This window comes from Lathamus discolor, chromosome 5, assembly GCF_037157495.1.
Source record: "Lathamus discolor isolate bLatDis1 chromosome 5, bLatDis1.hap1, whole genome shotgun sequence".
Classification (NCBI taxonomy): domain Eukaryota; kingdom Metazoa; phylum Chordata; class Aves; order Psittaciformes; family Psittacidae; genus Lathamus; species Lathamus discolor.
In genome coordinates, this window is record NC_088888.1 from 108,776,435 (window position 1) to 108,796,848 (window position 20,414).

The 20,414-nt window shown below is 47.6% G+C and overlaps 1 protein-coding gene across 4 annotated transcripts in view; it reads right to left on the reverse strand.

The window, feature by feature from the left end:
- The window catches only part of GATA4 (GATA binding protein 4), a 27,841-nt gene continuing 7,427 nt past the window's right edge, over positions 1-20,414 (reverse strand). The window contains exons 2-6 of one of the 4 annotated variants that reach the window (XM_065681869.1): positions 6,653-6,819; positions 4,436-4,561; positions 2,879-2,966; positions 2,470-2,612; positions 1-2,266 (exon numbers count right to left, since the gene is read on the reverse strand). In XM_065681869.1, coding sequence (XP_065537941.1) covers positions 2,084-2,266; positions 2,470-2,612; positions 2,879-2,966; positions 4,436-4,561; positions 6,653-6,819 — 707 coding nt within the window. In that variant the 3' untranslated portion in view covers positions 1-2,083. Of the gene's footprint in view, positions 2,267-2,469; positions 2,967-4,435; positions 4,562-6,652; positions 6,823-20,414 lie in introns of all 4 variants that reach the window. The other 3 variants (XM_065681868.1, XR_010613274.1, XR_010613275.1) reach the window with 3 other exon arrangements.

The following is a 20,414-nucleotide window of genomic DNA, read 5'->3' on the forward strand; positions in this document are numbered from 1 at the left end:
GAATTTCATTTATCTTTATTCATGTTTCATGAATGTCTTTTGCTTGTCATTAACACTAATGAGGCTAAACCCTGCATTAGCTCAGCAAGACAGACTGGGAACTCTGATGCCAATCCCATCCAGCCATTTCCATGGCATCCTTTGCCATGGTATTTTTCTGCAGAGGCTTTGCCACCCCTCAAAACCCTGCAAATCTGAGTTACACAGAGCACAGGGAATGTGGAAGGGTCTGTGACTCTAGTCCCAGTCTTTATCACGACCAGTCCAGTTGAATTCTTCTCTTTAAAGATGCTTTTCTACCACCAGGAGGAAAATGACGAGTTCAAACAGAGACAATACAACACCATTCTTTTGCTTCAAACGCGTAGGTGGCTTTCCATGTATCTCGGTGTTTGGGTGGAAACACTCTTTGTGGGAATGTTAAAGAGTGGGAGACAGAGGATGGCACTTTTGGGAGGGATGAACAATCCCTCTTCTAGTTTTTCACTTGGTAGTTCCGTGCTCAAGTTTTGGATTCAGGGAGGAAAAGAGAGGAGCTGGGAAGGCAGGAAGAGTATCAGAGTGTGAAGTGTATAGAAATCAGAATGGAGAATCTTGCAGGATGAGGTCTCCCAGAAATTCTTTGTCTGGACATAAATGATGAAAACATCCTGGCAAGCATCTGATGAAGCCCTTAGGCTGCACAGGGAAGCTGCGGCGTCTGCAATGCTGGAGTTTGTTAAGCACATGCTAGAGGAAGAGCCGTCAGGGTTAGTTTAGGTAGAATTGATCCCTTTGGGAAAGGGGAATGAGTCAGTGAGCAATCATCATCTCCTCCAACTCCATTTGCTACGATTCCCTGGTTGCTGAGAGCCTTATGGGCAAGAAGAAACAGGAGTCTTGTTTAATGCTCATGCATGAATGGAGTTACGCTTCTCTTGCAGGCAAGCAAGTCTATGCACATGCTTGGTACAGAAAACAGCTCCCACCTACCTCCATTAGAGGCTGAAGCCTTTGCTTGTTTGCAAAAGGGGGAATTTTAAAGGGTTGGATGTGTGAAATGGCCATGAGGCAGTTGTTAGGGGGAAGTGGGCACTCACGGTACAACCAAAAATAAAGGACAATCAGATTTCATCAATGACATCAAAACCGACATAAAAGTATGCAAAAGACTTAAATTAACTGTCTCAAAAGCAATGGCACAGCAGCGTTAGAAGAGCATCTTTCATTTGCTGTGCTCTTGCATAATCTCTCAGCCTGGTTTGTAGCTATCCATAAGGGAAGAGCCCAGCAGTTTCCTCCAGGATTTGACAACCAGTGTGGGTCTCCTTTATCTGCTTCCAGAAGCTTCTTCTTTCCAAACTCCCTCTTTGATTTTGGACAGACCTTCCCCAGGCTCAGATAACAAACTGTTGAAAACACAGTCCCATGATTTCATACTGATAAATAGGAAAGGAGCTGCTATTAAATACGGACATTCGTTAGCTTTTCAGACCATCTAGGAAAATGAAGACAACGCTCTAGATGTGTGAGCTGAGGGTGTGTGTGCAGGAGGGTCTCTTTTTTTCTCTGCCCTAGATCATATCAAATCCACTAAAGCCACTACAGCATGTCTAGTGAAGTCTGTTCTGGAGCTGGCTCCGTTTGGGTGGAAGATCACTGAATTTGGGTAATGAGAAGATAGTGGTATTATCTTCTGGTCAGGAAAAGAGCATGGTGACAGTAAAACAAAGTCTTTGTTCCACCTTTGTCTCTTAAATGCCAGGTATTTTAAAATAAACAAGACTCAAGTACTGTGTCCATCTTTGTGTTTCTGGCTATTTCATAGAAGGTGGTGGCAATCAAATAGGGAGGCTCATTTAAAGTGGGGAAAAAAGGCTTCAAATCCATTAGTTACTTTGAGATTTGAGTCTTCTCTGTTAGTTTCAAAAGAGCTCTCCTACACCTCAGGTAAGTCCTCTTTACCTCTTTGCCGGAACAGCTCACAAGGGGAGAGAAGACAGGAGAGAGAGGGAGGTGGGAAACAACATTGACTTGATGATTACGTGGCATCTTCTTCATCTCTCAAGCAGATCAGCCTGAAGTTCATGGATGGAAGACCAGGTTATGCAGTTATGATGTCCCCGTGGTTTTCAGCTAACACCAGGCTGTTCCAGGAGTCCTGTTTGGAGCTGGTTTGTGGAGACTGGCTGATTGCTGACTGGTAAGCCTGTGGGGAAAGCTTCAGAGCTGTAATCGCAGGGTGAATAGATGCCCCATGCCCAGCCATGGCAGAGACTGAGAATGCCTGTGGAAAGAGGAAAATCCTGTGAACAAAGCTTCAAACCAGAGAGGACTACACGAATCCTTTTACAGGGCGCTGGTGCTATTGCAATAACATGTCAGAGGATTTGCTGTAGAGCTGCAGGCTGCAGCCTGTGCATGATATTTTGAACAGGCTACCATCCTAGTTCCCATCGTTGTCCCACTCCCAGCATCTCCCCTCTCTACCTGAGAAATTGGGCTGGGGTGCCCATAGTGAGATGAGAGCCCAGGTTCTGTTTTTATGGGGCGCATTTCCTCCGTGGTTGTGGTGCTGCTGCTGCTGCTGGTGGAGCTGGTGGTCGGGGTAAGACTCTCGCTGCTGGATGGACCTGTGAGAAAGCAGATGGTAAAGCAGGCTCTTCCCAAAGACCTTTCGTACAGAGCTGTACCCACCCATGAAGAAATGAGTTTGGGTAAAACATAGCGTATAAATAGTGGGAAGGGCTTTGCTGCTGCTGAAGAGCATTCAGCCATCCCCACTGTTGAAGAATCCTCCCATTTTGCGGTGGGGTGTCTGACATGCAGGGCATGATGGTCAGAAACACAAGCACCCACATGTATACACATGCAGTAAACTCCTCCAGTTCACACTTGCCTGCTGATGTCTTTGTTTTGTTAAGGTTCTTTGGCTTGCGCTTCCTCGTCTGAATGCCTTCTTTTCTCATTGCTAAAGGCCTTGGAACCTATGGACCCAAATATAAAAGAACATTAGTTTCTGTATAAAGTGTGTAATGTATAAGGTGTATAATGGTTCTGTCCATAAGGTTATCTAGGAGAATGCTTCCAGCTCCACCTTGTAAGCTCCATGAAAACTATCTGATTTTATTAAAAGCAACAAGATGGAGCCCAAATTCACTGGTCAGCACTGGTATGTCAAGGCTACAAGATGTGCATCCAAATGAGCGTAGGTTTTCACACACAGCTATTGAGTGCTTTAAGGCCAGAAGGGAGACAACAGCTCGTCTGATTTACTTTCCTGTTTAACTCAGAGCAGAAGTCTTTCTGGCTAATCCATGATTTCTGGAAACGTACGAAGCCTGTGTGGGGAAACCTGCCTTAGGAACTGATCCTACTGCAGTAGTCATCCTCATAGTTAGACACATGCTGAGATTTCTAGGAAGAATTATCGGGTTGGGTAAGGCTTCCCCTCATCTATCTTGTCTTCCAGCTTTGAGCTATCTCTCATGAATGCTTTCATCCACTGTGAAGCAGTAGACATAACTGAGAGCATGGATGTGTATAAAAACCCTGGGAGTAGCAGGCAGAAGCAGAACTGGGATTTGCTACTGTAGCCAGGGTGTTGAAGGCCTTCATCTCTGCCATGGGGGTGGCCCCATTGCCACTGACTGATGGAAGAAGGACTGGAGATATGCGTCTTGGAGTCCTGCTATACCTTGGACTCCAACAGGACTCTCTAGATATAGAATCATAGAATCATAGAATAGTTAGGGTTGGAAAGGACCTCAAGATCATCTAGTTCCAACCCCCTGCCATGGACAGGGACACCTCTCACCATCCAACACAAGGCTTCATCCAACCTGGCCTTGAACACTGCCAGGGATGGAGCACTCACAACCTCCCTGGGCAACCGATTCCAGTGCCTCACCACCCTAACAGGAAAGAATTTCCTCCTTATATCCAATCTAAACTTCCCCTGTTTAAGTTTTAACCCATTACCCCTTGTCCTGTCACTACAGTCCCTGACAAAGATAACAGATGCATGAAGCCCCCACTAACAGGAAGAGATGATCTGGGCATCCATACAAGAAAAATCATCTATCAGTCCCTTGAGAAGTCTACAGCCAAGTCTTAGCTGGGATCTCGCACCCAGTGGGGAGGAGCTCAGCTTTTCCTTGCACTTTTGACTCGGATTTTTCACTAAAATGCCTGAATTTAGGTAGCAAGAATCTGGTCCTAATTTCATTGGTTTTTAAGATTTTGATGCACAGGGTGGCTAATTAGTATGTGAGAAATGCCCTACATTCATCACCCATTGCCAATATAAACATGATGTAATGTTGAGGGGAGACTAAAGCCCGCAGCGACAGCAGAACCAGCAGTTCCCAGAGACCACGGAGCTGTGCAATGGACCCAGCCCCTGACTGCTATTGATACCCTGGCTGTAGAGAGCAGAAACCACTGGAGGTGTTACCCCGTGGAGCTTCATGTAGAGTCCGCAGGCGTTACACACAGGCTCTCCCTCGGCGTTTCTGCGCCACAGCGTGGTGGTCGTCGTGTGGCAGTTGGCACAGGAGAGGCCGACACGTCGGGAAGCTGACTGCAGGGAAATGCAGAGGGGAAAACACATGAGCGCCCTGCTGCTACCACCGGCAGCAGCTCAGATCCCAGTGAGCGGGAGGCTTTCCTCTCCTCTTGCCCCTCTGTTTTCTCTGTCTCTGTGAATAACACAACCAACTTTTCCTTCCCCTCTTGCCTTTCAGCTTCTGCTCCACTGCCTTTCCACTGCCTGCCAGTGCTGCACAGATGTCTCCTAGGGCATCTCAGATGGTGCCTGAGACATCACCCGAACAGAGCCCCAGATCTCCAGCAGGTCTAATAGCAGCTCAGAGACCCACTGCATGTGCACACCCCTACACTGAGGTGTCTGAATCTCAGACCCTCCTGCCCATTCAGGCTCCCAAGCCTTCCACCTCTGAGCATCATGGCATATCCCGAGAAGATGTTATCAATGCCATGAATGTTACATGCTCCTTGCTGGCTTTGTGTGATGTTGCATATATGGCTTGAGGGGGAAATAAAAAAAGAGTGCTTCCAATAGCATCATCTTCCTAAAGAAGGATAATTAATAGGAATCCCCACTAATGAAGCAGTACAAAGAAATGGGCTTTCTAAAGTTCCCTTTCTGGGTGAACACATTTAGCTAGGCTCAGAAGGCCACAGGAGAAAGACAATGGACTTGAAATCACATAAAACATAAGGTTTGAGCTTGGAAGCAGAGTGGGAGGTGGAAGAAGGAAAAGCCACATCCTCTGTGCCTGCCTGAGACCTCCCAGCATCCTTCAAAGCTTGAGTCTTAGGAGGCTGAGGATAATGTCTGGATGGGCAGGGGTCAAATTTGTTTTGCTTGCTTGTAAAGGGTCCCAAAGAAGGAACCTACAGGGAAGAAGTCTGGTGGTCTTGGACATCTAATCAGCTCTGCAGACCTGAACAGCACAGCTGATAATGGGGTCTGGAGGATGAGGACCTAGCAGCTGCCAGAGATTTCCTCTATGATCTTTGCCACAGCCTTCTCTCTGTGCCTTCTCTGTCATTATGACAGAATCGGTTAACCTACAGCTGTGAGGCAATAACAATTGAAATTCAAGTACTTCTTAAGACATTGGAAGCTGGAAACCCCCTTGGTGAGGAGAAACCCAACACTTCTTTAGTTGTAACCTCACCATGTATTTGCTTTAATCATTGTCCTTTGTAAATGGACCAAGAGCTTAAAAGAGAGCTTGCAGCAAAGACAAAGATCTCCCCTTGCAGGGCTCTCTGGCGTATCTCAGTCACCGAAAGAAAAAGGGTTTACGCAGTGACAGATTAAACCAAATCACTGACTGTATTTATTTAGGTAGACCAGCTGGCATTAATTTAACCACAGCCCTACACTGCATCCGTAGGCAGGGCCTGCTTTTCCTCGTGGAAGTTCTCTTCTAGAAGAAAAAGCAGGAATTTGGCCATGTTTGCAAGGTTTCCAGGTTGCCAGCTGCCCAGCCAAGTGACAAAAGTGCATGGAGAGCTCTGCACAGCTCATCCATTTCTATTTCTCATGGGGATTTCCAGGCCTTACCCCGAGGCTGTCAGAGTTAACAGCACGCATGGCTGCTTGCCTGGTACCCAGCGGGGCATCCCAGATGTGCCCAAGGCTTACAGGTAGACCAGCGAATGAGACAGGGCAAGGTGCTGGGTGCCAGGGCGCAGGCCCTGGCTGTCAGCGCCGTATCTAGGAAGGGGCATCACAAGAGGGCGCTGGGTGGCTGTGGCTGGTGGCAGCGCTCAAGCTGCCGGTGTCATTGCTGACGCTTGCGGGGACGGTTTGAGCACAGGCAGGTCTGAGCCGTGCAGAGGGCAGCGCAGGCTGGGGATGGAGCCCCATGGGAGACAAGGAGTGGACAAACATGGTCCTCAGGATGGCTTGGTGGCTCCCTTCTGCCTGAGGTCATAGAATCACAGCCTGGTTTGGGTTGGAAGGGACACTAAAGCTCATCCAGTTCCAACCCCCTGCCACGGGCAGGGACACCTTCCACTAGACCAGGTTGCTCTGACCCCGTCGAACCTGGCCTGGTGCACTGCCAGGGATGGGGTCTTTTTGCCTCACCCTTGCACGCAGCCTTGCCCCACATGCATATGTGTGATCTTGACTTACCAGCCTCCTCTGAGGTTTGAACAAGGGCCGGTTGATGCCATTCATCTTGTGGTAGAGCCCGCAGGCATTGCAGAGGTAGTGCCCCGTGCCATCTCTCCTCCAGAGCGGGGTGGACATGGCCCCACAGTTGACACATTCTCGCCCCTCTGAATAGTCATCAAAAAATTCTGCTGCCATGATGGGAAGAAGGGAGAGGGGTTGGTTATGAGGCCATACTTTTAATTTCTGGTCTTGTTCTCAGTTTAGCCCAGAGTGACTTTTCAAGAAGTCACAAATATTCAGCTTTTATCAATTGCAAGAAACAGATCTTCCTTTCTTAAGGCAGCCCCCCCGGGATTACTGGGCAGAGGAACCCCTTTTCCTGCTTTACAGTGTTGGCCGCAGGACTTCTGTGGCAGCAGGAATGTGCTGGGACACGGATACAAGGAGACAGAAATAGAAACCTCCCCTTCTGCTCTGACGTTATCCAATTTTCAAGATTGGACATAGCCAGGGCAAACAGATTGGGCAGGCGAACAGCCGTGCTTGCAGTCAAGGCAGATTTCCTGTGACCGGGACAAACACAGACCTGGACCCACAAAGGAGAACTGCCCAGAATCAGACAGATGACCAAGCATCTCTCAGCAGGGCTTCAGCAGATGTGGGCAGGGAAAGCTATGCCACATTCTCTGTTCTTCACCCAGCCCTCGGCAGAGGTGAATAGCTGCAGAGAGCTCAGGGGAAGAGATGTTCATGGGTCTTTGCCCTATTCTTTGCATAAGAACATCTCCTGAACTAGAGGAACCGACATGTACAGCCGCAACTCAGGCTGTCAGCTAACAGACATCATCACTGGGCGTTCGTGTATCAGAGACTGAGCTTTTGATGCAAATCTCCATTGTGCTTGATGTCAACCTCCAGGGTGCATTGACCCACCACATTCCTGGTTCATCCTTCACCAGGGGCTGGCTGAAGCTGTGACATGAGGATGAGGACCACTGCCCTGGGCTGGGCCAGTCCAATCCCTCTTGCTATGGCAGTCCATATCATCTGCAAGGCAGTGAAGAGATCAACACAAGGCACCCTGACTGCACCATCAATTGGTCAGCTCACCCTTGAATGCAGTGTGCCCTCAAAAAGCCAAGAGCTTTGCCTAATGTAATACAAGCATCCTCTGTTGGCCTTGTGGAGATGTAGATATATCTGTATCAAAATGGCATGGCCCTTGAAAATGCATGTTACTGATGGTCCCACCTGAAGAGTATTAGCTACTGAGTTCAGCTTGGGGATGTATTTCTTGTGCTACAAACCCATTCCTTCCTGCACATGGGCACGTTCTGATGTGGCGACCAAAACCAGAACACGAGGCAGTGAAATAACTGGGGAGAAGAAGAAATTGACAAATGGCAGCAAAGGGCTCCTTTACTTAGCGTGGGCTGGGAATAAACTAAACTCCTGAAAAAATTCCCAAGAAACCACAGCACACAGGAAGCGTTTGGAGGACAGCAAGAGCTTTGTATCACGACCTTCAGCCAGCATAAAATTAGCTTTTAAAATGTTATTATGCATCTTGCCTATTTTGTGCTTGTCTACCTGCTTCTTACATGATTATCTCAACTTCCTGCTGGAAGAAAATTGTTCCCTAAAGAGCAAACCAACCAAATTTGGGCTCCTGCTGATCTGTGTCCCAGTCCCACGCGGATTCGCTGATATCTACCAAGGGTAATGTTCAAATGTCAGCATTATTTTCTCTTTTCTCCAGACTATTTTTGGAAAATCTGTAGGAAACTACATGAACCAGCCATAGGATTAAAGAATTACTAAAGTGACGCCAGTAAACTGAGACGCGAAGATTCATCTGAGCCTATTTCTCCCTAGAAAACCAGGCTAAAAATGACAACAGATAGACCCATGGGGTAATGCTAGAAAACAGTAGTGAGTGTACCCATGGAGCAGAAAAGGAGGAATCCAGTATCTTCTCAACAGCTTAGGAAAAGGTCATACCTTTGAGCAGTTCTGATGGGTTAGGAAAGATGGGAATCCCTCCAGGTGATTTTGTACACATGGATTCAGTGATACCTGTAACCATAATGCCTCACTTTCCCCTTTAAAATCATGATTGAATCACAGCCAAAACCTAGATCAAATAAACTTCCTTTGAAAAGAGAAGGGATTGGAACAGCTGGTCAGGAAAGAGCTCATTTCCTTAAAAAATCTCAAGGAAAACATTTCACTTTTTTTTTTTTTTTTCATCTCAGAATTTGTTGAGGTTTTTTATTATAATTTTCCACCGAAAAAGCCAAATTATTTTCATGGTAATTTTTGTTCTGTGAGAAAATCCCTTCTTCTTTGAAAATAATTCAGTACAAAGTTGTTGTCATAATACAGGGAGAATTTAGAGAGCAAAAGTGGTCCGAACATAACAGCTAAAACTCTTGACTGACATGTGTTGGGTTTGTGACTAATTACAAAAGATCATCTTTCCTGGAGATTTTTGCACCAGAAAACCCAAATCTGAACGTTTTTAATCAAAGGAAAAGGAGGAAATTCCTAACAGTCACTCATAAATGTTAAGAGTTGGACTGGCTCTTGAATAAGAAGGTTCCTCAAAAGGGGTATGATACAAAGAGATGTCAAATATGCTTATTCTTCTGGGTTTAGAAAAAAGCAGACCATGTGGAATTGAAACCAGGCAAAGTGTAAGTCTCTTATTTTCTGACAATAACCAAATTTGCTGCTGAACAGGGAGTGTTATTTCCCAAGAGTTTGTGTGACAGCCAGCTCCACGTTATTTTCACTGTTGGTTTGCAATCAGACAGCCACACCACCAATGCAAAGCAGTCTTGAGGCTTGCTTTCCTTTTTAATCTGTATTCTTTTGAGCTATATTCATCACTACTGGTTTGGTGGTTTGGTTTGGTTTGTTTCAATTTACATGGGGCTTGGACTGAAGCTTCTCTCTTAAGGGACTTTCATTGGTTGAAGTTTTCACAAGTCCTCTTCTGCTTCCATAGTAAAAGCATTTGCGTGATATCCCCCTCTCAGCTGTAGACAAAGGCGATCTTTGTGAACATTAATAAACAGGAATCACTGGTGCTCGAGGTGGGAAGGAACAGACTTTGTTCCCAGGGCGCTCTGAGGCTCCACGCAATGGGTGGCTCTCCCTAATCGCAGCCCTCATGGGGCAATATCAGATGGGTGCGTCCCTGCATGCACCACCCAGTGCTGAGTCAGAAGATGACATCTGCACAGTGCGACCTCATTAAAAACGTTCGTCAGAGCAGGGGGAGCTCCTTGACCACAAGAGATCTCACCTCCATCACAAGAGATCCTCACCACAAGAGGAGAAATAGCCCTCTCCTGCTTCAAAGTAGGCTTGATGATGGCAAAGGGTGTGTCTTGGACACTAATGGTTACCGGCTTAGAGAAGATGGTGTAGGCTTAGTGCATGGCCCTTAGTGAATAAAAGGCATTTGAGCCCCAGGTGAAAACTGGAAGGGAATGGACTGGATTTCTTTTTAATAGAGGTGCTATAATTTCACAGCCTCACTAAACACAGGGATGAAGTTGCCAAGGGGAGCTTTCTGAGTTGACCTTGCTGACACATCCCATCTGCTCTGGAAAACCTGAGGAATACAAAATCTCATTGCAACATAATGAGAAAGCATCACCTGCAGAACTGCAGCCCATGCAGTTTGACGCAGGTGGATGTCCCAAGACCTAGGAAACCCAAACGCTCCCAGGGCTCAGAGCCCAAAGGAATCATGATCCATCCTTGGGCTGAGCTATATTTGGCATGGAGGTCACTGGGCTTCAAGTGCACTAATTGTTTAATTTGCCTTTGTTATTACTAATGGGGATTAAGAAGGCAAAAAGCAGCGAAGTGTTTTCTTGGCTTCCATCTCGGGGCTGGAGCTCTAAATCCTGGCATTATGAGATCCCCTGACACTTATTCCTTGTACTTAGCAGCCGGGAAAGGAAACGTTTATTCAGGCAGCAAATTGCTCGAGCGGCTCCCGGAGGGCCCTGAACAATGCGGGGGGAAGGAAAGGCTCCCCCAGTCACACTCAGGGCAATAGCTTCCGTTTCATGGCATAGGAGCCGCTGCCTGATAATGGAGATTTATGGGTCTGTCCGGTGACCTCTGTAACAGCCTTTCTGCTGGAAAGATTTACTCCCTCTCCCAAAGCCAGGTATGGCCAGTGCTGGGACAGGGCTGGGGAATGGATAGCGTTTGCTGGATACACTGAAAAGGACACAGTCCCGTGACTGGAGTAGCCTCGCATGTGCTGAATGGCCTCATCTTCCTCACTGAACACACAGCTCCTATAAGTGCCTTTGCCTAGCCCTTATCTTGGATAATATCAGCCTCAGGACAGTCCTTTTTATGGGTTGGGGTGCTGGCATTGACTAACACTAATGGGCTTCTACCTAAATCTTCTTAAGACCCTACCTTTAGTCTACAAAGGAGCTTCTCACATGAGAGCAGATCATGAAATCTTGCTGAATTACCCAGCCGGTGGAGAGGATGGATTGGGTCCTGGCCCTATCCTGGTCATCAGTTTACTGTGTAAAAGGAGATCTTTTTCCCCTCGCATCTACTGTTTATAAGAACTGCAAGGTCCGCAGGGCAGGAAATGTCACTTGTGTGTTGCACAACAGCCTCCTAATCTTGGGTGAGGCCTTAAGCGTGCTAATGTCAGAAATACTTTCTACAATGCGACATTCAGTACCCATGGAGCCAGGCCTAACTCCTAAGTGGGGTGCTGGGGTCGGTAGGGAAAAAGTATTCTTGGGTATGGCCTTCCATGGCTCTTAGTCATTGGGAGTGGTGCTTCATATCCCCTGCCATGCCCACAGAGATCAACTGGTATGGACAATGCAGGGCTCGGTAAGAAAGCAGATCTGAGCACTGCCAGGCAGCTCACATCTCTGCAGACATATGTCCAGCATGGCTAGGACATGACAAGCATCTCTGACCAAAGACAGGGCCCACCCAAAGTCTGAGTGCTTTTGCCTTCCCAACTAGGAGAATCAGATGGTGATCAGAGGGAGGTTGCTCAGGGCTTGAGTCTGAAGAGCTCAAGAGTGGCTTGAACAGCCATCCCTGAGCCTTTCCTTCTCTGCCAACCCCAGCTCTGCCAGGCTGACTGTGTCCAGACCTTCTGGGTTTGTTTGGGCTTTTCTTTAACAGCCCTCAACCTCTCAGCCTTGGAGAGATCATCTTGAATGGGTAAAACCTGATGGATCAGGACCTGAAAGAATAACAATAGCAAAAGCACCTCCAACAGAGAGATTTTAAAACCTTCGGTTCAGAGCCAGCAACCAGTTTGTAAGTTCCCGTTCCCAAACCAGCTTCTAGAAGAGGACAAAGAGCCTTCCCTACACTGGTTTGGGTCAGACCCTACTGCATGAGAAACAAAAGTCTGGGTGAAGAGTAATGGAAAGAGACTTCCATTAATATAGCACTGGACTTTTGTTTACAGCTGGAGGGATATTTGATATCAACATTTCCCCCTGCAGAAGCGTCTTCTCAACCCTACGAAGCAACTCGGCAAAGGAGAAGCTGTCCTTCAAACACAGCCAGGCACTTACAGGCTCTAAACAGACCCTGAGAGCAGTTTTCCCCACAGAGAAGCAGTTTCCTAAAACAATTTGTTATGATAAGAGGTGAGAGCCACAGTCCTGTGTATACACAAATCCCAAATGGACTCTCTGGGGAACTCGCAGCTGAGGCAAAGGACATTGGCCCCTCGGACACATGGACACCCTAGGATCCCACCCAAGACACCTTCTGCTCCAAGGGGCAGCCATGACAGCATGGCAGGGGGAAAGAGGATTTGTCATTCCCAGCTGCCTAGGATGGTTTGTCCCAAATCCCACATTTGTTTCCATTAAAAAGTGACAGTGTGAAAATCCTTCCTAAAGTTCAAGCCTTTAGGGATCCTTTTAATAAATCATGGAATCATGGAATGGTTAGGATTGGAAACGACCTTAAAATCATCTACTTCCAACCCCTAGTGGAGCTACAAGTCACATCTTCTATTTCTTTTGAATAGGTTGAGATGCTCTCATGGATTGCGTGACTCCAGAACCTGAAGTTTCAAGGGGAAAACCCCACCAGATCACAGCAGTTAAAAGTGCTGGTTGGTCCAGTACCATTGCAGAGCAGGGCTGAACTGGAAAGGAAGACAGCAGCAAAACCCAAGGAGAGACAAAAATACAAGGGGCAAGGAGCAACTGTAAATACATAAATAAAAGAGCCCGGATTTATGCGTGGGAGAGATATGTAGCCAAAAGAAAGCTCTCAATGGGTCTTTCCTTTTTTGACGGGGACGTTGTCAGCTTGATGCACAGACTTGGATCAGTAAGCCCATGTGCCTTATCTTGCCCTTCAGCTAATGGAGCTGAGGATGTTTCTGTAAAAACAGGTTCTGCCCATTGGCTTTTTTTCCCCTCCCTCTTCTATGCCTGTTTCCCCTCTGATGGAATTTAGGGGAAATTCATCAGGGCCCTACTATTTTAGAGACTAATGAGACCTAGACATGGGGAGAGAAGGGCAGCACCTGTTTGAGAGGTGCCCATCACCACATTGGTTGCTGGTGGAAATGTGGCTCCTTATTCTCCTCTGATCTGGATTAGCAGACATCACTGTGTGATGGAGAAGTGGGTGAATTCCCTGCGCTTGCCAGAAACACAGTTTCAAGCAAAATGCATCGTTGTGCTGCTTCACAGAAATTACTTGGTGCTGTCTCAGAATGTTTTGGGGGGTATCTGACGCCTTTAGGGTAGAGAAAATGGTTGGTTACTCAGTTGGCTGCCTAGACCAGTTTTCCCCCTGCAGACCTAAAGACCCTACTCAATGCTTAGGAAACATTAAGCCTACAATGTGGCTGAGCCAATGCTGCTTTCAAAAAGGCAAAGAAATCTGTTTTTTCCTTGCTTCCTGAGACGCTGTTCCTGTGCAACCTTTCCCAGGCCAAATGTTTCACATCAAGGCAAAAGGAACACTGTGTCCCTCCCCTGCAAAGCTCCCTCCTCTGCCTGTGGCAAGCCAAGGTCTATGGCACACACCATTGCCAACAACCAAAAATACTCCTTTCCTTCGTGGATATGTTTTCCCCAGTTTGAAGGACAGTGGAGGCAAAAGCGGCCAAGGGACCAGCTGAGATCGTATGCAAGAAGGACACAACAAACATACAGGTTTGTCATATTTTGGGACTGGCTTTTAGTTCAGTCTTGGCTCTGCAGTAGGCTTCCCTTGAGCGAGGCTTTTCATCTCCTCGTGACGCTGTTCTTCACCCATGAGAGGGAGCAAAGGCCCTTCCCTGCCTCATTGGAGAGGGGCAACAGGACAGCTATCAAAGGCCATGGTCACAGACATGGAGACAAACCACATCTTGCCTGTCTCCACATGTATGGGTGTGGATGGAAACAGCCTGGATTCCTCTAAAGCAGATTCAGACAAACTGCTTGTTTTGGGAAGGGGCAAGAATTGGTCCTGGGGGACCTGTCTAACCTGGTTGCTTGGAAAAGCATGGACAGCTTTCCAGCACACCAGAACCACCAGACCCCAAGCTGTCAAACCCAGTGGTTGTACCAGAGCTGAGTGGAGAGACTGTTGACCCCCACGCTGAAGTACCCCACATCCAAATGCACATAATCTGCTACACAGGAGGCAGCATGCAAACTGCCCCAAGGATGGAGGATGCTTTTGGTTGGAGCACTTGCTGGCCACCCCTGGTGTCCAACAGCAGCTTCTGCTGACTGTCTGGTTATGTGTGAGCGAGCTCCAAGGTCTGCTTTCTTTTGCTGGGATGCATGCCTGATCCACCCACCGCAGTGACCTCCCCTTTCTTAGTCCTACTCGCAGTTCTTTCTTACACTTGTAAATATCTGAGGCTCTTCTGATAAACAGAAGATTCCTCTGCTTATCGACTGTCCAAATATTGTTTAACAAATCTTAGATTAGCATGGAGAGCCCAGAGAATGGCCAGGATGGGGCCATCCACAGCCTGGGATCTGCTTGGCAGGAGGCACCTGAAAATGGTCTTTCTCTCTTTTGACTAAAGAAAAACAGCGACAGCATTGTCCTCCTTGAATATGGTCCATCTCTAAATGGATGTGTCCTGCCAGAGGCTCTTCTTGATGACTGCAGGGGAAAGGATGAGGGGGGAAAAAATGTAGAGCAAAGCTTGGGATTTGCAGTGCCATGATCCAGCTGGGCAGCTGGGCTAAGATTGAAGAGCATGGTCTGTTGAGTTCCCACGGCTAGCATCTGGCACTAGTTCTTCATCAAGTATGGCACAGCCTTCACGTGCTCTTGGTCCACTTGGGCTCCTACAGAGCAGCTAAAGAGCTGAAAGTCCTTAAACTATGGGAATCCAATGGTGTTTGGTCATACATCCTGGTGCAGCATCTGTCTGTCTGATGGTGACCATCTGTCTGTAGAGGTGACTACCAGCACCCAGGTGGACCAAAGCCAGGGCCAGCTCTGGGCCCAGGGAAATTGATGCCATTTGGGTTCATTGCAAGTACATCAGTTAGCCAGATATATGTGGACAACAGAGCCATACCCTTCTCAATCGTGGGAGAGGGCACAGGGGGATGAAGCACAAACCACAGGCTGGGAATTAGGAGGCGTTTTCATTTGGAGGTGGGGGAACTTCCATCCCTGGGCATTTCCAAGCTCTATCCAGGTGAAGCCACAGCTGCCCTCAGCCCCTGCTACCAGTTGTCCTGCTTTAAGCAAGAGGCTGGACTAGAGATCTTCTGACCTACAATCCTGCATCCCTGCAACTCCAGAGACTCAAAGGTTTGTGTTGTTTTTTTCAGAGCGGAAGGAAAGATGTATATCCAATTGGCAAAATTCTGCTTGTACGAATACAATTGATTGAATTATGTTATCGTCTATCTGTGTACTATGCATGTGTATATATACACATATACACACATATATGCACTTATATGTGCATACATATTAATGTATAAATTCGTATATATACACATATACCATGTCCTTAAGAATGCAAGCTAGGAGTCATTTCTAATCAATTCTGTTTGGTTTTGCTGTTAGAATTATTGTTCTATGGCTATACAGAGCATAGCTCTATGCAATTTTGTGTCTGTATATATATATATATGTTCATGAATATAAGATGCACAGACACACACACATATGTATATTAAAAAACCTCACTTTATGTGTCTAAACCATATATATAGCAGGTGTAGGAATATAGGAAATATGCAGGCTATATACTGTTTCACATGTCTAAGCCCTCTCTGAGCCTGACAGCACTGACCAAGATTGACGATCACATGCATATCCAAACCCCTGCCCCAGTTTTCTTTAGCTCGCTATTTAGACACAGGCTCTGGCTCCAGTCAGGAGGTGTTATACTGATAAATCCCACTCAGAGGAGCTACACCAAAATAAGTTAGGGCAGATCCTGGCCTCCCTGTGGGACGCAAGCCAGGGACAAACAAAAAGGTGTTTACTACAGTTCATCACTGTTATAGGGGACAGTCAGTTTGTCTAACCCCTGGCCCTTCTCTTTTCCTCTTCTATTAGTTATTCTGAACGTTAAGTCAACTCGACCCCTGAGCAGGGTGGGAGGATGGAATGATTGTCCTGGCTGCCAATAAAGCATCTGCAAAGGTCAGTTCGCACAGAAACTGCAGTCCAGGCCAATAAAACGGCAGGTACCAAACTTATCAGGGCAACATATAACTTGCAGTTTTTCTAACTCAATTGATTGGACTTTTTATCTAAAATAACAGGCATTATAAGATAGGGGAAAGTCGAGATAAGGAAGAAAATTGTGCAGGTCTTGAATCAAGATCAGCTTGGGGACAGGTTCAAACTCCCACACCTGCCCCAGAGGAATCAATGAAAGTTGCTTGGCGTCGTCCCCTCGTTTTGAAATGCTGGTGAAGTTGAGTGAACTTTGAGACCGTGGCGTTTATTCTGTGATTATAATTAACCTGCTCACCCGTTGTTATTGATTTTGTGTGAGGGGAGGTGACAGAGTCTGACTGGGATGTTGGTTTAGGAATAGAAATGGCTGGGGAGGGCAGGCAGGGGGGCAGGCAGCTCGCCCTGCTGGAGTGAGAGCCTTCCCTGGCTGGGGGAAAAGGGAAGGGGGTGAGAAGGGGATTTTACACTCCTGCATGTGGTCCTGCTTGCGCTGGGAGTTGGAAAAAACCATCAAGGCCTGTTCTTCACATCCAGAGGGTCAGGGTAAATCACAGCATCAGTGATTTTCCCCATTAAAGCAATGAAGGACTGAAGGAGGGAAGGGCAGCCCCTGGAGAAGAGCCTCAGTTGTCCCCAGGATCCAGGGCATCCTCCCAGCCCAGGGGAGCATGAAGAGGAGTCATTCCCCCAAGCCGGCTGCCCCTCTCATGCTCCACATCACCAAGGCATGTCCCAACTCAGCGTCCTTCCCAGCAGCCATTCCCCCGAGCAGCCAGCCCCTGGGGCCAGCACTCCCTTCCCAAAATAATCTCAGCCATCTGGGGCCAAACGTGTCATTTGGAGGAGTCCTGATGTCTGGGGCTCACCGTTTCACTGACTGTTTTACTGCTCCACTGCTGCAAGCCCTGAATATTGAATAATGATGGATCCCCAGATGGCAAACCCAAGATCCTGGCTTGGAAACTCGTAGAAGTTTAACCAATAAGAATTAGGTTATGGTTTTGGTCTCTTCTAGAGTTACAGCATGAAGGAATCAGGGTTTCCCAGTTTCTCTCTTGCCGAGAAAAGCTGCTCCTTTCCTTTCCTGCAAAAGCAGAGCCTGATATATGATAACATGACTCTGGAAGCTGGAGCTGGAAGGAAAAATGAGGTGCACCAAAGCACAAGGGCTGGCAACAGCCGGAGGCAGGCAGCTGAAAAGCAGACAAGAGGGAGATGCCTCCTCAACTGTTTGGAGATGTTTGCAGAGCCAAAGGAGACAGCCCACTTCCCTGGCCCTTGGGGCCAGAGGGCAGCCTGGAACTTGCTTAGATATTGCAGATGCAGCCAGAGAGCACTGTGCAAGCAGGAGCTGTGGGGGCAAAAAGGCAAGAATTGGCAAAATCTGGTCTCCTTCTACCCCCCTGCTTCATCTCTGCCCTCAACCTCTTCTGCTGGGTTCAGGTCTTAATCTCTCAGGGGAGCCTGACTGCAACAGGCACCCAGTCCTAGCCCAACACCCGTTAAGAGCACTGTGCTGCAGCTGGAAGCATCGGCCAGAGGAAAACGGGTGAGCTTTGGGAAGAAGAGCAAGAGCAGGCAGCAGCGTCCCACCACGGAACCTCTCCTGAAATGCTCTCCCAGCAGACACCGACCTAATTCCCAGGGATTAGGAGGAAACATTTCCAGGCAGCAATTCTGTTATCCCAGATTCAGAAGTGTCCAGTACCGGTCCCTGGTGGAGACGAGAGATCGGCCCCACTGCATCCCTCATCCGGCTGCCCTCACCCCACCTCTGATGCAAAATTTACTTTTCCCTGACTTTCCATGAATTATTTTTTCCTCTTTCACAAACAAGATGAATTTCCAAGTCTTTCCCAAAGCTGGCGTGAGCGGTTCGAGCCCCACTGGCTGCGATAAGGGGCTCACCAGATTTACATGGCGCTAGAAATAATGAAAACAAACCCACAAATCCCTGCATGCTGCAACGTATAAACCAAGTAGCCACTTTCCAGAAAGGAGAAAGAAAGGTCCCGCTGGTTTTTAGGGCTTTGTATCCCCACAAAAACCTGTAGATCCCCATATAATTTGCAGGAGGCTGCATTTCTTCCCTAGGAAAACTTCTTCCATGGGCCTGATCCTTCACCAGCTCCATTTCCTTTAAAACAGTAATGGTTTCAACTCTGAGCAAGTGAGATGATTTTTTCTTCGTAGCCCATACTGAATTTGGGTAGGGGGGTTTGTGGGGGAGGGAGCTGATTCCTGCATCCTTCAAGCCTTGCCTGGGTGAAAGAGGGATTTGGCTTAGAAAGATGGAGGAAACAGAAGAAAGATGTTGGAAGCATCCATCTTTGCTTCCCCCAGGCAAAGCGTGCATCCTACATTTATGTGTCCTCCTAATTAAGCAAGAAAACCCCTTTGTGCCAACAAATAATTGATAAAGAAAATCATTACCGGGCACTTCTTGGAAAAGCAGAAATCATTTTTGCTTCCTGTTGACACTGCCCCAAACTTGGCTTTAAAATCCGGCCCTTGCCAAAACCTAAGATCTGAAACATTTCAGCGCTGATGGCGGGGTCAGATCTACGTCCAGCTTTGAGAAATCTCTGCCCAGATATCCTTTCTTAGCAGACCCAGCACCCGCCCGCCTGTGCTTTTTGGGGGGATGAGAAAATCCAGCTCCAGCTTATCGTGTTGAAGAAGAAATCACAGCCGAGTGCCCCGAGTGTTCCAAAGAGCGCGACAGCATGGGGAGTGCTGCGAGCTCTGCAGCAAGTGACCTTCTGAGAAGCTGCAAGGGACAAAATAAGCCCAACACGTTTCTGCAGTGCGAGACCTTACAATGGCATCGCTCATTGTGGCATGGCTATAGGGGCTTCCAAAAGAGCCTTTGCTAACACTTGCACCAGCCGCTGCGAAGCCAGCGATGATCGAATTATTTTCAAGAGCTGTCACATATGTGTAAGCACCCGTGTAGAAAGACCTCACTGCTCAGGCATGGCAGATAATTGGGTTTAATTTGTCATTACGGATGTATTTACAGCTTGGACGGGTCACCGTGACCGATGATATGGGGAAGACTTGTAAAGGCCAGAGAGATGTTAGTATTTTGCCGTAATGCTGGATGTTATTGTAGGCAGCTGCGAGGTTTCTGTTCCACAAAGGGGACCCGCGAGGGTTTTTTCTCCATGAAAAAAAAATCCTCGATACAAACTTATAATGAAATTTCCTTGTATAATTTGGGTTGATTTTCGAGGTAAGAGCGTGTTCTCACATATTTCCCTGGTTGACTTAAGCGGCACTTCACACTTGCGTACCAAAGGCATATTTACACCTTCCTGCCAGACAGCAGCGTGAATTCAGGGTCCACCTACAAGGTGAGTATTTGGCATTTCCAACCTCCTTTTTGTCAATCCTACAGGCGTAATTACACATCCCCCTCCCAAAGCAAGCCGGACTTCTAATAACCCAACCTCACCATTAGGACTGAGGGGTTTCAGAAGCGTAATTGTGTTATTTGCGGCTCACACATCCCTGTAAGACACGACCGGCGCAGCCTCCCAGCATAGGCAAAACCGGCTGATTTAAGCCCACAGTCTGAGCTCTCGACACAGATCCCCACCTGGTTTCACAGGCAGCGGTGAGCCCCAAATGGAAGGCAGACGCTTCGTTAAGTCTTTTTATTGTAGGGTTGAAAAAGCCTTGAAAGACCTGAGGTGTTCTGCTGCATCCCCCCACCTTCCTCTGCCCCCCAGGAGCAGGGGGACGTCTCCACATCTCCCATTTTCAGTGAGGAAACTATAGGGAGAGAAGGCCAGAGCGGGCTGGCATGTGAATTTGGGAACAAAACCTCTGAAAGATGATATATTCTATTTCCACACTTTTCTCTTTCATGTGCAAAGCTCTGCGGGGCTTGAGGAGCAAAAATTTCAGCCCATGAGAAACAAGGTCTCTGCAGGTTTGGGGACTACACCGTCAATTTGTTTTAAATTGAATTTTCCCTAAAACGGCATTTTTCTACCCTTACTTTATCAGCCCCTGCACACATCCTCCTCCAGCCGACCTTCAGGCACGAACACTTGCTCATCTCGCTGTGCCACTGCTT